This window comes from Harpia harpyja, chromosome 18 (assembly GCF_026419915.1).
Source record: "Harpia harpyja isolate bHarHar1 chromosome 18, bHarHar1 primary haplotype, whole genome shotgun sequence".
Taxonomy (NCBI): Eukaryota; Metazoa; Chordata; class Aves; order Accipitriformes; family Accipitridae; genus Harpia; species Harpia harpyja.
The window spans coordinates 7,609,891-7,626,568 of NC_068957.1; the positions used below are offsets into that span (position 1 = coordinate 7,609,891).

The 16,678-nt window shown below is 40.3% G+C and overlaps 1 protein-coding gene across 4 annotated transcripts; it reads left to right on the forward strand.

The window, feature by feature from the left end:
* Window positions 1-634: 634 nt before the first annotated feature.
* LAMP2 (lysosomal associated membrane protein 2) lies at window positions 635-16,611 on the forward strand. 4 transcript variants are annotated; one of them, XM_052813177.1, is made up of 9 exons: window positions 635-806; window positions 1,913-2,031; window positions 2,560-2,773; window positions 3,418-3,579; window positions 4,372-4,589; window positions 5,125-5,244; window positions 5,522-5,600; window positions 6,451-6,618; window positions 14,130-16,611. In XM_052813177.1, the coding sequence occupies exons 1-9, from the start codon at window positions 665-667 to the stop codon at window positions 14,270-14,272; spliced, it is 1,365 nt and encodes a 454-aa protein (XP_052669137.1). In that variant the 5' UTR covers window positions 635-664; the 3' UTR covers window positions 14,273-16,611. The 4 variants fall into 4 exon arrangements, with proteins under 4 accessions (XP_052669137.1, XP_052669138.1, XP_052669139.1 ...); XM_052813178.1 differs by lacking the exon at window positions 14,130-16,611 and adding an exon at window positions 7,961-10,396; XM_052813179.1 differs by lacking the exon at window positions 635-806 and adding an exon at window positions 1,421-1,597.
* Window positions 16,612-16,678: the final 67 nt, after the last annotated feature.

Sequence of the window (16,678 nt, forward strand, 5' to 3'; positions counted from 1 at the left end):
CCTCCCTGCTTCACGGAGGCCGTTACAGGAAAGGTTTCTGCCCAGCCACGGCGGAGGCACAGGCCCCCGGAGAGGCCGAGACCATCCCCGGTCAGCCCAGGCCGACGCGGGAGGACGGACAACGACGACAGTCGTGTCAGCCGGGCGGGACACCGGCAGAACACCTCAGGCCGCCATTTCGCCAGGGCAGGCCTGCCACCCCCTGACCCCGCGCGGTCACCCCTGCAGTGCTCTGCCGCTCCTGCACCACCCACTTGAATATTGAGGTCAATTTAGCCCATTTCTCCCCCTTTTTATTTATGGTGAGCACGGAGAATATCTTCATTCTTTATTTTTGGCAGTGAAAGGCTCTATACTACACTTCTTTGAACGCATACCTCTGCTCGGCTTTCTCTTCTCAACCTACAGCGGCCCCAGTGGAGGCAGCAAAGGCTGCCGAGGGCCAGGGCAAGCCGCCCGTAACCCTGCAGTGCCCGCGCAGGTCAGGGGCAGGCGGACGCCGCCGCTCCCCCCGCCAGGCCCCGCTGGGCCTCCGGAGCCCCACCGAACCACCGCCCGCCCGAGGCGGTACGCGGCGAGCGTCCTGTCCGCGAGCCATCGAATCGAGCACCGGCGCGGCGATTGGCGGCGCGCGGGCGGCGCCGCCCCTCCCCTCACATGACCGATGGCGAGGTTTTTATCGGGCCCGCTCGCCTCTCCCGCTCGCTACTCGCTGCTTCTGGGCGCCCCTGCGCCCGCCGCCGGCGGCATGGAGCCGCGCGCCTCCTGCCTCCCCTTCCTCCTCTTCCTCCTCATCGGCACCTCCGGTGAGCGGGGCGGCGGCCGTCCCCACGCCCGCGGGTGGGCGCTGGGCCTACGGGCGGAGGCGGGGGGGGGGGGGGAGGAGGCGGCGGCAGGTGTCTCCGCGGGCGCCCCCCCTCGCCGCCGCCCCGTCGCGCACGTGACGCGGCGTCGGGCAACGGTCGGGCGCGCGCGGGGCCGGGGCCGCCTCAGCCCGGCGGCGGCGGCGGCTTCCCCCGGAGCGGAGGCGGCGCCGAGCTGCTGCCTCCCCCCCCCCCCCCGCCGTCGCCGCCGCCCTGTCACCCGCAGAAGGGGAGCGGGGGGCCGAGGCGCGTCGCGCTGGCCTAGCGGGACCCCGTTGCCGGTGGCGCTGACGGGATGGCCGCGTCGGGCCGGGGCGGGGGGGGGTGGAGAGCCGGTCCGGTCCGGCGCCTTTCCCAGGCACGGGTGCAAGGCGGGCGGGCGGTGCGTGTGTTTCAGCGAGGGGCCCAGCGGCCTGCCGGAGAGGGGCTTCCAGGCGGTGGGTGAGCTGCGGGTGTGGATCGCGTCAGGCCTCCTCAGCAGCGGCCGGGCAGAGCTGTGGGGGTCAGCGGTCACAACTGGCCGGGGGGGGAATGCCTCTGCTGAGATTCACTGGGTTAACAATCCAACAACTATAAAAAGTTCCCAAAAAAACGTAAAGGGACTTCAACATCCGTGCCTTTTGAGCCAAAAATTGCAGAAATGCGATGAAGGCACCCCGATCTCATCTCTTAGAGGTCAGCTTGAGTCATACCACTGATGAAACAGATAACAGGAAGACCCTGGTCTACAAGCAGTACATTCTTTAAGTGCTGTGTTTGTGCACTTCGGTTTACTCCGTTTGTCACCAGAAAGCTAACCTTCATTTAGATTATTAGTCTTTGTGAGGTAAACGGACTATGAATTCTCTCAATTTTTATCTAGTTTTAATAACTTCACAATGTGCTTCCTAGTTTTAATACTTTTCACAAATCTAGCTACTCTTTCAGTGTCTGGCAAATTGAATCCAGTCCTGAAATAATTTACTACTCTGTAATGAGCTGTCCTCTTAAGTGGCTCTAGAAAATGAAGTAAAAGCAATGTCTTAATAGCTAATAATCATATGTTATAGGCTTTTTCCAGTCCTATGCAGTGGAAGTAGATGTAAAGGATGCCTCTAATGCTACGTGCCTGTACGCGAAATGGATGATGAGATTCTTGATAAAATATGAAACAAACAGTAGTGATTATGTAAGTATTTGGAGGTAACTTTTGTTGAGAGCTGTGTTTTTGTCCGGGGTAAAAGTTTAAGTGTACTCTTTTACTTAGGGTGTTTGGTTTTTTACTTTTGTTGTTGTTGTTAAGTCAGTTGTTAAGAATATTCCTAAATATTCTTTTTAAAACAAAGCAGAAGTTCTCAATTAATAATACAAATAACTGACAGTGCCCTATTGCACTTACTTAAATGGCACACTGGTCACGCTTGATGGTTTTTGTGTATCAGTGTAGTAATGTTCTTAGCCCAAATAGTAAATGTAAATTGCAGCTCAGCCCAGTCAAGATTTACAGCCAAGTTAGATTTGTACTTTTGGACTTGAATCTGATATGGCTCCTTTCTAATTCAGATGCCAGGGAGCCTTTTGCATAATTTTGTAGAATAACCTAAAATAATCTCGCTAACCTTGTGCAAGGTTCCATCTAACTCAAACAGGTTTATAATGTTGTCATGGGGAAGAACTGCTGTTTGTGAAAACATTTAAAATTACCCTTCTCTTCTAGAAAAACACAACGTTGCATTTGTCATCCAGTGTGACACACAATGGAAGCGTCTGTGGCAATGACACACAAGCTGCGCTTCTGGCAGTCCAGTTTGGAGAAGGTCACTCTTGGAGCATTAACTTTACAAAAACTAATGAAACTTACCAGGGGGACTTCATCACATTTACCTACAACACCAATGATACTGCTGTATTTCCCGATGCTAAAAGAAAAGGTAATGTTCAGTGCAGAATCCTAATTACAAAACAATCTCGGCCATCAGTGTCAGATCTCCTGTACCTGACCTTTGTTGGCTTTTTCAAAGTTAGAAGGACTAGTAATGTACCTAATGAGTTCTATGCCATATACTCCCTAACTATTGTTCATCATACCTGCCTACTGGATAAGAATACAGACTAGTTAGCTTCACAGAGCATGTAATTCTTTTAAGCGGAGCAGAAGGGGAAGATTAACTATTTGAACAGCCTTGATCAGTGAGGTGCTGCTAGTAGACAGCAGGCATACAGAAGACTAATTTTAGTGTGCCCTACTTGACCTTCCACCTAGCAAAGCAATACAGTGTTAGGCATTCTGTGTACTAATACCTACTAATAATAGGATTTTTTTTTTCCTTAAATAAAAACTTAAGTAAAAGGGTTCACCTTTCTAATGGCTTGTATAGTTTTGGAAGCTTGGTTATTTCTCCGCATTACTTAGTGCTTCAGGTCAGGACACATAGGTAAAACATTCAAGAGAGGTTAGGAATGTTAAACTTAATTATTTCTTACTCTTTGTCTTATGGAATTACATAAAACATAATGCTACCTATAAACGTTCTTGTAGTTCATCAGGCATTAAAATATTTGTGCTTATTTGTAGGACCAATTACTATTGTTGTAAAGGATATTATGCATCCAGTTCAACTGAATAACGTCTTCGTCTGTCATACTACTGACTTTGTTGAAGCAGAGAATGTAACGCAGATTTTCTGGAATGTTACTGTGCAGGCTTTTGTTCAGAATGGCACAATCAGTAAAAAAGGTGAGCATTTCAATTTGTGAATGAGCTTTTTTTTGTATTGCACCTCAGTGCAGGGAGCAAAGTCCCATAATAAAAAAATCCACCAGTTCTAAGATGTGCTGTGTTGAATAATACTCATGTAAATATCCTTTAGTATGTCTCTCCTTGTTCCTGGAAAATAGATTAGTAGAACGGATTTAACAGTAGATAGTAATGTAGATTGTTCCTGTGCCAAGGTGGTAGTTTAATAAAGTGTGTATTCCAGTAATTGGGGTATTAAAAATAAGCACTCCAGAACTACTGTTGCTGACTGAGATCATTTGAGCTTCAAGTTTTTTAACAGACTGCCTTCCATTTTCAGTGGTAGCCTCTGCTTTTTCATTTAAATAGTTCAGAGCCTGTTGTCTCATCTCATATCTCAACTACTCAAAATGAGATGAGCACATCACCCTGCTACATAGGGTTGCTTACTTTGTCTACAGCAAATACATACCACACTTCTGTAACCACTTAGCTATCTTTGTCCGTGTGTTTCACTTCTGTGTGTGAGAGGTAAGTAGTACTGCATATGCTACATGGATTTAAAACTGCAGGCCTCACAGAATTTCTGAGAATAAATGGTAGCTATAAATTGTTTGAAATACTGTGCCATAGTGCTGAGTTTGAGACTTCTGACTTGGTGCTGAGCAGAGTCCTAGGGAGCCTAGATTTCAACAGAGAAATTGGTATCTGTATTTAACTGACCTCCAAGTCATAAGGCTTTAATAAAATTTCAGCACTGTGGTTTTAACGGTGGTTAAAATATCTTTTCAGAGTCTAGATGTCGCGCTGACACACCTACTTCTGCACCTACTGTTCCGCCTACTATTGCCAATGTAACTACTGCATCTACCACCACTTTATCACCTGCTCCAACCACTGCTCCCAAACCTGTGGAGAATCCAGACACAGGAAACTATTCTCTCAAAAGTGGAAACAAAACTTGTTTTCTGGCTACTGTGGGGCTGCAGCTGAATGTTTCCCGCGACAAGGTGCTTCTCTTCTATTTTAGAAGAGTAGAAAGGTTGCTGTGGTTATTTGGTATGAAATGTGAGTGCAGGGTATTTGCTTTGTACACTGCTGGCTGTCCAGAACTGCTTCTAAGTATCGTACGTAGCACCTCTCTGACATCAGAATAGTTTTGTGGCATAATATCTAGCTTCAAAACCTTATGTGGATTCAGGGTAACTTGTTACTAGGAGTACCTCTAACATCATTAAAAGCCTGGAACTTTCCTAGCTTTTAAAGCTGTTGGTCCCTGCAGATACTGTCTTTCCCCACAGAGGGAGCCAAAGCTAACCTGTTGTATTAGGTCAACAAAATAAGGCTTCACTGGGCAATTTGTTTGCTTCAGTATTACCAGCATGTAAACTTAACTCAAGTAGCCTTGGTTTGATAGTAGCCAGGCTCAATCTTCCTGCTGTCATCTTCATGACAAGCTCTTCTAGCCTAAGACTGCTACTGAGTGAAACAATGGATTCCGAATGGCAGCTGAATGTCTTTGATGTGATTCTGTCTGTATTTCAGCCTCTTCTGATCAACATCAATCCAAAGACAACTAGCGCAGATGGTACATGTGGTAACACAACAGCTACTCTGAAACTGAATGATGGAAATAGCACATTGATCAGTTTCACATTTGTTGTTGTAAGTAACTTCTTTTATTTTAAACTAAGTTGCCACTTTAACAGTATTGCATGATGATCCTTCATAGTAAAATCCTTCTGTCGCTTGCTGGTGGTAGGCTGTTCCCACGTAGGAAGTGGAACTGGCTAGATGACTGCCTCAAGACAAATGGAGAATTGGGTTAAAATTACAGAAAATGTAAGACTGTGGTAAATGTGTTAGCCTTTGTAAAGCATGTGTTATTAAAGTTAAAAATGCGGAATTGCACACTGACAGTTGGTTCTTGCTTCTTAAACAGAAAAATGCAAGTGCAAGTGTACAAAAATTTTATCTGAAAGAGGTGAATGTTACACTGCTCAACCGTCTGAATGGTTCTGGTAAGAAATAGTATCTGCCTTTAAAGCAAGTGTAAGCTTTTATTCAATGCCTGTATTTATCAAATACTTGTGACTTTTTCAATGCTGTTCATGCTTACTGTTACTTCCTACTTTAAGTCTTTAAGTTGGTAGGAACAAAAGTAATAAGCAGAAATGGCTATAAGAGTTACTTTAAACAGCAGTGGGGGATCATTCTCTTTTCCTGAATCTTCTGCTAATGGAGTCTCTTATTCTGTGATAAATGTGTATAAATTAAGAGGGCTCTTTAACTGTTTTCAGTAACACAGTTTTTTGAGGTGTGAAATAACAGTTGTACCAACTGAAGCTTTTTGTTTTTCCAAAACCAGCTGTTGTCTTCTTTGATTGAAGATGTTGCTGTATCTTCCAACCACTTCTACTTAATTCTCACTGGGAAAAGAGATCAGTCCTTCAAAAACAAAAGCATGCTTTTTTCCAAATCAAAAGTATGTTTGTTGGGGTTTTTTTTGAAGTTGCTTGTCACGGCTACTGCAGTTAAAAGGGCATTAAAGCTAGAATGCTCGCAACTCTGCAATGTTGGGATGAGTGGAGGTACAAGGAAAGCCTAATGTCATGTCTGTATGGAGGATAGGTTACTGCTAAGTACTCAAATAACTTCAGTGCCTGACTACTTTTGGTTAAGCAGGTCAATCACGCTTCAGACTACCCTGTTTTTCAAAGTAGTCAGTGTCGAATAGTTGGCCCATCTAGATTCAGCTCCTTAGTCTTATGACTGTATTGGCAACTCTCTTGCATTGAAAGTGGGCATACAAATTCCCGTCTCTCTCTTTTTTTTTTTTTTTTTTCTTTTTCCCCCCTCCCCTTTGTTTAGTCATTTCAAATGCAGATAACAACAATTTCAGCAAGTGGGATGCTTACCTTGGTAGTTCTTACATGTGCCGAAAAGAGCAAACTCTTGAGATTAATGAAGATTTTCAAGTACATACTTTTAATCTATGGATTCAGCCATTCCTTGTGAAGGCAAATAAGTTCTCTACAGGTAAGAGTTCTTTTTTTTTTTTTTTTTTTTTTGTTAATTCTTGCAATGCTTGCAAAATTCTTACTAGCTAAAAAGCACCAGTGTTCGGCACAAGCGCTTTATTTTTGAAGCTCTTGTTCCATTGTTTTTTATTGGGGGTGGGGGGTTGGTGGGTTTGTTTGTTTGTTTGGGGGGGGGTTGGTGGTTTTTGGGAGGTGGTTTTTTTGTTGTTTTTGTTTTTTGGGGGGGGGTTGTTTTGTTTTGTTTTTTACACATGGAATGAAGAGAAGTTATGAGACACACACATTCAAGTTCAAGGAAAGCTTTGTTCTCACTTAAAAAATGTCTGCTGGGTATGTTGGTTCTCCTTCACAAAACTTGAGGGAGCTAGAGACACTGAAGATGGACTTAAGTGTTGCCTTGCAGAATAGGTTAGAAGTTATCTGACATCATCTTGACATACAGCTTTTTGTAGCTCAAATATATAAGAAAATGGGACAAAACTTTAGTAGAAGTGGACTTTGGTGATACCGGTAGGTGTTTCATTTCTTTTTGCCTGTCAGTCTAAGGTATAGGAGTGTTGGGGGAAAAAATGAACTGACAGAGCTTCTTTCAGAAGCAGTCTTGAATATCCAGACCTAAAGAAAGATTCTAAAATGTTTTACTGCATTATCCTGGTCTTGTCTGGGGAGAACTGGAATGGCTTAAATGACCTCGATCTTTAGTGTAACCTGGTGTTTGTACTTAATGATAATACTTGCAGCACAGTCTTATTAGACTAGACTAATCTGTAGACAAATAGATTGGGTGCAGATTTTTGAACTTTTTTTAGGCAGAGGTAAGTTAACTCCCCAAATGTATGCAGGGTAAACAGTATTTATCATAATACCTTCTAAAGTGTTAGGGTCCCATTTCACTCTGTTGTTCAAACTGCAGCTAGCTGCTTCTAATTATAGTTATTTCATTTCTCTATAACATGTATCCATTCTGGATAGGTTCTTGATACCAAATCTAGGTCACTTTATTCTTAATGAGTAAAAGCACCAGACTTGCCTTAAGAATGAAATAAGGCTGGTTCTGTCTTTAAAAGTAGAAGAATGTCTTGTCTAGTACAGATCCTGTGCACATGAAAACTTGTACATTGTTAGCTTACTATAGTTTATCAAACGTTCCAAGTGATTATAATGCTTACTATATGCTAGATATACCCATGAGACCTCTGCAGTTCTTTCTCTCTTAAAGATGTAATAATACTTGATTTTTTTTTTTTAACACCATATTAAGGAAAACAGATTTTTATACCACACATGGCAAGTATTCTGTCTTTATTTATTCCTTGTTGCAACCTTTTTCTCATCTACAGCCCAGGAGTGTTCGCTGGATGATGACAGCATTCTAATCCCAATTGTAGTTGGTGCTGCACTTGCTGGCTTGATTGCCATTATAGTGGTTGCTTACATAATTGGCAGAAGAAAAAGCTATGCTGGATATCAAACTTTGTGAATCTAAATGTGATTCCTGTTCTGATTTCACTCTAAACAAAGCAAGTGCAAGTTCTGAAGTCCAAAAAAAGACCCAAAACTTAAGAGTAATTACTAGCCACAGCTAATTGGAGTTCAGAAACAAAGAGAGAATGTTTCTCTCAGATGAAGCAGAACTACGTTTTTAGCTTTCCTGCTCTAAGACGACGACGCGGGTTTCATAGCTGTTTTGAAGATGTCAAATACTGGAAGAATTGCTAGGCTAAGGATTTTATCTTGCAAAAACCCTGAAGTGTTGAGGATTTATTTCTGCTTTTTACAAATTGTAGCCTGAAACAAGAACACATTCTAAACTGATGTGCATTGGGCAACTCCCAGAATAGCATAGAATTTGTACTTGCTTCTCCTCTGCGTTCCTTAGTTGTTGTCATAATTGTGGGTTAAGCTGGCAGCATTTAGTCACTATGTTGACTCGTATAGTATTTAACAAGGATTGTACAATGCCCAGTAACAACTTCGTTTTTCATAGAATTGAACTTTAGGCTGGTGATTAAGTGATCTTTTGAAATGGCAGCAGTAACTTAGCTTTACCAGAATTTGAGTAGTTTACTCCTGCCTTGGTGTAGTTTCAGGAATCATTCCTATACCCTGGCTGTACAAACAAAATGAGTAACCTATACTTGCCAAATGGTGGATATATAGGAAGACTTCAGTGCTGTTTCCAAATGCATTAAAAAAAAAAAAAAAATTACTGTTAGGCACTGAATTCTTCATCACTTATTATACCTTGGCAATCATCTAAAATACTCAACTGAGGCAGAGTTCTGCTAAATTAATGCAAGCTTTTTTGCTGGCATCAGTTTAAAGGGAATATCCTTTCTAAATATTCCAGAACTTTAAAGTGCACTTAACTTTATATCATACTCTGCACAGAACTGGTCTGTCTTGTTGCTTTGAATGACTATTGTTTAAAGATGCTTTCATTTAATGAGCCAGTATCTGCTGTTGCAGCTTGAGCTGTCTAAATCTTCATCTTGAATGGTTCTCTGCCAATCAAAATTCACATTATAACTGCCCGCCATTGGCATTCTGAATGTTTAATGTAGTTTGTGTTTGATTGTTTGCTATGTAGCATTTATTAATGTTAAGAATGCAGAAGCCAAACAAGTCTGAGATGGGCCCACAACACCTGTTTTTCCTTGCTGTATGGAAAGGATAACTAGCTTAAAATGCAGTGCAACTGGACTGTTCTTAAACTGCAGCTCTGTAGAGACTAACCCTTGCTGCACAACTTTTCTCTGGCCTACTTGTGCTGTAATACATAGTTTTTACTGCATGGAAAAAAAAAAAAAAGGTCTTTTGGACTTTTAGGTAAGTGTGGCTTTTTTTGCATATGTCATACCATGAGCTGCCTAAACTAGTTATTTAATGAACATAACGTTGTTTCCCTCTTTAGAATGAGTTTAACCTCCATCAAAGCTGGTTTAGTGTTTTATTAGTGTTTTCTAGGGTTGTAGAAATGTCTGTGGCATGTTTGTATACAAATCATAAAATACACTTCTTTCAGTAATTTTTTTTTTTTTTTGTAAAAACGGTTTACTCTTGCCAAGGAAGCAAGTATGGGTGGATAATGCTTACTAGAGCTTGTAGTCTACAGCTTGAATCTTGCATCAGTTACTGAAATTCATTTTAATGAAAGTGGAGAACTACTATAATTTTAATCCTGAAATAGGCTTCAAGACTTTCCATTTTAATTAAAAAAAAAAGTGGATCTAATGACTTTCATATTAATATATCCTCAAATGCAGAAGTTCATCTAGATTTTTAGCACTTTTGTGACTGATGTTCAGTGGCACCAGCTACACATGCATTTCTGTTAAGGAGTAGTTACCACACTGTATGCATCTGACTGTAAATTTTTGGACTGTGCACGGTTTCCAAGTGACAGTATAGAAGATGAGTGCAGACTGTTCCCAAAATTCAACAATAGTAGAAGTATCTTTGCAAAAACCTGCAACTTAATCTTCATTTGCAAGTATGTTGGCTCAGAGATTAACGTACTCCTAGACTGACATGCAGATAACTGGTTCAAAAAACATCTAAGTTTCACCTGACTGCCTGTTGTTATAAAACCACTAGTTTTCCTCTATGTATTGCTCCGTAGGGAACTGTCAACCTGTTCAACATGTGCTCTAAATAATAAAGATTGTTCTATTTCTTAAGGAAACTTGTTCACATTTTTTAACTGATTTGAAAACAGACATCTTGTACTGTCTTTATTTAAAGAAAATAAACTAAATGAGTAAGGTCAACTTCAATTAGTGTACATCCCACATTCTGTTACATAGCTGGTGAAGGCGCTTCTTGAAGCGTCCTCTGTTGTCTGTGTCTTAATGTTTTGTTTTGCAGCACATGCTGAAGTGTGCTTGGGTACACAGTCCACTAGCAGAAGACAATTGAGACACTACATCTGGTCATCATTAGAAATTTGCTTGTAAACTTTTTTGTCAATTGTAGCTTCATCCAGACAAGATAGCTTTATGATTGATTTTGCTCGCCATCTTAAATTGGTGTATAGCTGCGAACAGTTTGGTTTCTTCTAGCAGTCCTGGAAAATAAAATCAGTCTCTGCATTCAGCAAAAGTGGGAAAGCATTAGGGAGCCCTCTGGGAATTGGTTAGTAGCTTCATCCTCTATGGTAGAAGCTGTGTTGATCGTGTCTGTGCTGACAGTTCTTTGGGTAACACTACTACTCTATACTATTCTGCATCAAGAGAGACACTAGCCTTCCCTTTATCATACCTCTTTCTGGCCTGTCATATGACCATAGACTTCACAAGATGAGAGGAAAAAGTGTGGTCTGATCCTTTACCCGTTCTTCTTGATTCTAGCCTGCACTGCTTACATAAGAAGGTAGCTTTAACATAATCATTATCTGCTACACAAAGTCAAAATAATGTTAGCACCTTTCTGAAGTGCAAGCTGAAGTCAGCTGAAGCTTTTTGTACTGTGAAGAAAAACAGAAGCATTTCAATAGGCTCTCGTTAAAGAGCTTAACAGTGGGGTTCCATAAGGATGTAAATCAGTCAAAGTGAATTTAAACTACAGTGGGACTACAGGCATCAAATTTCTGTCAAATTATCAGTACAAGTCAGTCTGCAAGAGTCTGCAACAAAACTTGGAACAAGCAGGAGTTACTGCTGTCCTGTAGTAAGTGTAAAGACTTTGGATTTTTTTTTTTTTTTTTTTTTTGTCAAAGCGTTACTGGTTTTACTGTAATTCTATCTCCAGTATTGTTGTCTCTCCTGGAGACTTGCAGTATCTAGACACTGGAAGACTGGATTCTGTGGTGTACAATAATGGTAAATCTACAGTAATACACAGATACATGCTTTTCAAGGAAGTGTATGATGGACTGACGAGTCTGTTAGTTATGATGTTTGGTGAGAACTATTGCTATCATATTTTGGGGATGGGGGGAGGTCAGGGTTTTGTGGATAACTGTCTGATGTCCTGTTGGGGAAAGGCATAAGACTTTTAAATAATTACAGGGAGATTAGTGTTAAATACTTCTATTTAAATGCATTTCTCTTTCAAACTTGCCCTCTTTCTGTTTAGCTGAAGACTGCATCCCAGAGGTAGACAGCTTCATTGTACCTATAGCAGTAGGAACAGCTTTGGGAAGATTAGTTGTCCTAGTACTTAATGACTTAATTTGTTGGTTACAAGAAACACTGTAATGCTGGATATGAGTAGTTTTAAAATGGGAAAGCTTAACTTTTTATTAATAAAAAAATAAAAATCTGAACTCAAAAAGATGGCTTGCTTGTCAAGTCAGGTGAACAGTTTGTTAAAAACAAACCTGGTTAAGAAATGTTACAGAATGTATTGTCATGGTTTATGTTTGAACCTAACAACTTAAAATATGTTCTAGCTCATAATCAATCAGTGAATTAATTTCAGTTCTTCCAAAATACTACACTTTTAATTTAAAAATATTGAAGACGTGCAGTGGTGTTACGTGACTAAAAATAGTTGTGTTCTGGTCTGTGGAAACGGCATTTAACTTGTGTGTGCTTGTGGATGTTGAATATTAATGTGTATAATCTATCATAGACTGCGGTTTGTTTTGATTACTATTGTCTGTGCCTTATATACATTTTACTAAATATTAAAATTGTGCTCGAAGATACAAAGATTTCTGATCTTCTAGCTTAAAGATGCCATGCTAAAAGTACGCAAAAGAAGCTTTTCCAGCCAATGAATGCCTTTTTTTAAATTTTATTTTTAAATTTACTGCAGTGTTCTCTTGTATAGCATATACCAATAAAAACACAAAAATTTGGGCTATCGGTTGCATCTCATGATCAGAATTAAAACAGAAGATACCTTTTATACTGGGGCTAAAAATGTTGGGGGCCAAAATTTCTGATTATTTTGAATGGAGACGCATTCAACCAAATATGTCGAAAAAGCTGTTCCTCCTGGCCTGAATGTGGAGTCTGCTTGTTGTGCTGTACAGTTACCAGGTTCTGCATTTGAAGACACTTCTCTGAAGCTTGTAACCATTGTACAGTAACACTATATGGATAGATGTGTGCCAACAACAGTGGCAAACTGGAGAGAGGTAAAGAATGGAATGTTCCTGGTATGAAACTTTAAACTCTTTTTATCCTGGAAATTCCTCGTAACGGTGCCATAGTGTGATGTGTATTGCAGTGATCTTCCTTTAAAGAAGAGAGAAAGGGAATTTCTGTAGCTGTCTTTTGGGCACCTCCCATCCTTAGCAAATTCATTTATGTTTAGTATTAATGACCCATTATCCAGCATGTAGTAGTTAAATTGTGTACATTAATGTTAAGTGAACAAAGGTGACTAAACATCAAACGCGGTTCTCTTTTTAAGATGCTTAAATACTTTGTCAGTAGTCAGAATATTTTGAAATAGCTCACTGCATAAGGTACATGTTTCCTTTCCTCTTTTTTTTCCTTCCCAAGTGTTGCTCTGCTTGGCAGTAGGTGCATTCAGATTGTCCGAGTTTAGTATTTTCAGGTGCTGAACCTCCCTGTGTTGTTTTCTTTCCTCTTAGCCAAAGGCTTTGTGTAGCCTTTTGTGAAGGGGTGGTGGCAAGCGTCTACTGGACTGTAGTGAGCTAAATCAAGACAGTAAATTTCCCATGATTAAGGCTGATGCAGTTAGAGGTTCAAATGGTTTAAATATTCACTTAAAACAGTAGCTAACTTTTGATAAAGCACTGAATGTGTGCGTGATGCTTAACTCTGTTCTAATATAAACTCAAGCAAAAAAGTTTTATAAGGAGCTCTGCTTTATTAAAAGCATGTAAGTCAAGCACCCTTGCGGTGTTGAAGCAGTACACAGACACCATATGGTATCTTACTAAACATCTCATCTCGGCACCACGCAGGTGGAGCTCTGCTCTCTTTACAAACGGGAGGAATGCCAAGCCCTGCCTCCATGTCTAAGGTGTATCACTGAGTTTGAAATCAGTTCCCAGTGGTGTTTGCTGATCCCTGCATGAGTGTTTGTATCGGCAAGGAGTTCATCACGTATCTTACAACCTGTATGTTAAAAACCACTGTAGCATTACAGCTGTCTCTTTTTTTTTTATTTCTCCTATGTTGATTTCGGTAAGGTCTGCATAGTTCTCAGCTGAAACTGATAACCCTTATCTTGTATTTGGATTGCAAATAAATAAAGTTAACCACCCAAAGAGAGAGTCTTTCAGTGTTTTCCATTCAGTGCTTTCGGCATATGTATCTTGGCTGTCTCTTGTCATTTTCAGTAAACATACACATCACAAGAAGTATATTACCAATACAAATTATGTGTGTAGTATATATGTTTAAAGAAATCAGTCTTTCTATCAATTCTTTACTCAATACTGATTTGACTTTAGATGCATTATTGTATCTAATACAGTGTAAGTTCTCAAAAATGTCTGTTTGCTCCTTGCTTGCTTTGGTTTCTAATGCTTGATTTCCTTTACTAATGTATTCTCCCTTGCTTTTTTTGTTTTTCTTCTTTCTGCAGCCGAAGAATGCTTTGCTGATTCTGACCTGAACTTTCTTATTCCCATCGCAGTGGGCATGGTGCTTGGCTTCCTTATCATTCTTGTCTTTATATCTTACATCATTGGAAGAAGAAAAAGTCGTACTGGCTATCAGTCTGTATAATCTCTTAATTCCATCTCTGTTGCCACCTTTCCTGCCCTTCTCCTTTTCCCAGCCTCCCTGATCTGCCTCTTTAAAAGGAAGAAAAACAAATGAATTCATAGTTTCTTTATTTCAAAAATTAAAAAAAACAATTCACGACAGAATAATGTGCCGTGAGTCTGAAGATGAGTTGCAGAATTACTTGAAGCTGTTGTACGATTTTAGAGAAAGTAAGTGTTCTGAGGACCATAGAATTGAGTAGGGCTGATGCGTGTCCACATGAGAAATGTGATTATTTTGAGTAAAGAAGACATCTATGAAACTTTATTTCTGTTCTTTAACTTTTTATACAAGAAAATTTCTAGTTGCATACAGCTTATCTCGGATAATGCTAAACCTAAAACCATAATTAAAGGTGTGAATGCTATGTCGAAAGGGACTGTATGTGCTAGGGGAAAATGAATACCAAGCTCTTAACAGATTTCTATTGGGAACTTGGCATATGGCTGTTGTCTTTCTTCATTAGCAGCTTGTTCTTGTGAATCAGTCTGAATTTCCTATTCCTTCTGAATGTAAAGGTAGTACCTGATCTCACTAATAAACTAACATAATATGAGAAGAACATCTGATTCTTCTAGTAAATTAATTTGTTTAACATCAGTACGGAGAAGTTGACTGCTAATGTATGTTAAATAGCTTTGCGCTAGCATGATGTCTTTAATGTCTTTTATTCACTAAGATAAGGTTCAGTCCTGGAGAACTTTCACGACTCGGAAAAGCCAACAGTCTGCTAAAGGAAATGCATCCCGTGCTGTTTTGTTTGACTGTTTTCCCTTTTGTTCTGCGCTCAATTGTGAAATGAGGGCAGGAGGCTGGAATTTCACTGCCTGCAGTTTGTCTCAGCTTTGATTCTGTGCACGTAAAAGAAATTACACAATGTTTCAGCATGGGTCCATGTGAGGCTCAAGAGTACTTTGAGAGCTCTCTAAGAGTTAGTAAGAACACAGCTTGTTAGAGATTCCTGCAGTTCCTTTGGACAGCTTTTGTGGGTTAACAGGGTCACTGAAAAGCTGTGATCTGGGAATGCAAGTGAAGGTATAAAACTGGTCTGTTTTGATAGAATTAAGCTGCTTTTAACCTCCTAATTATTGCTCTCCCAAACAACAGTTGAATAGTGTAAGAGCACAAAATTTCTAGTATGAGGAATGCTGATCATAAAGCTGAAGCGAATATATATAGTGAAGAAAATGACTTCCAAAGGAATAAGAGCATCTGCCTTGTTTGAAGATGCTTTCTTTGTTAATGCCATACCTTTTGCAGTTCTGTGTTCCATATCTAAACTGTACCAAAATAGAAGCTAGTCATTTGTGGCTGTATTCTGCTTCATTCCCATCAGGTTCATGTTGATAGGATGAAAGAAGCCTCTTGCTCTTTCAACCTCTTTGGTCCATCTTGGTAAAAACCTTTTGCAGCTAGTAAACCCTGATTTCCAACTGTGGGACAGCGCAAGAACTGCCAGGTCTGCAGAGAGCTACTGACGGCACACAAAGTTTCTGTCTGCTGTGGCAAGTGTTTACTAAAGCTTCTTTAATATTTAATCTCTTTGTGCACTGAGCCTGTATCTATGTTGTAGGGAAAGCACCTTCAATAATTCACATGCACAAAGGAGACAGTCAACACTGATGTTTAAGAAACTCACAATAGCTATATATTCAGGAAAGGGAGATTTCTATAGAGTTTTGATGTTTGAGAAATACCTGTACGTTCACTTATTCTTGTCCTCACTGTGACCAAAGATAAGCTTTACCTGAATCTGACAAAACTGATTTTTGTATTGCAAATAGGCTCTTGAACCAAGTTGTCTTTTTTTAAGAGTGTAATTTAATGCTGCTGAGTTGGACCGTGTGCTTTGGTTTTGGTTGTCTTGGTCTTTTGTGTTGTACCTTTGCTCTCACAATACTTGATTTCCCTGCCAGAGTGGTAAACGGTGAATTATTTTGAGACTGGCAATTTCTGAGTAACACCTGCTTGTCAGAGTGTGTTGCTTCTCTGCTGCCAGCAGATGGATTCAATCCATGGTTTCATGCTCAGATTGCAGATCCAAGTATTTTGCATCGCTTTTGCTAGGTTATTTTAGTAAAACGTGGCAATTTCCTAGATGCACATACGTATATATTTGATATATACATATAAGCTATTATTTTGGGCTTCAACAGAAGTCGAAAATTCAGCCGGCACTTTAAGGTTGTGGTAGCATGAAGAGTGGTGTATACAATTCTCTAAATCTTGAAATGACTGTACCAATATGCTGAAAGCAGAATATGTGTATGGAAAATAAAGTTGACTATGGTGTTTATAAAGCTTTGTTTTAGTGTAAGTAGACATGCGTGCCACTTCCGAGAACTTTTCCAACGGGATTGTCAGCGT

Coding starts and splice junctions, on each gene's coding strand:
- LAMP2 (XM_052813177.1), top strand. CDS start 665: ATGGCGAGGTTTTTATCGGGCCCGCTCGCCTCTCCCGCTCGCTACTCG. Junction 2,774..3,417: donor TCCCGATGCTAAAAGAAAAG/GTAATGTTCAGT, acceptor GCTTATTTGTAG/GACCAATTACTATTGTTGTA. Junction 4,590..5,124: donor TGAATGTTTCCCGCGACAAG/GTGCTTCTCTTC, acceptor TCTGTATTTCAG/CCTCTTCTGATCAACATCAA.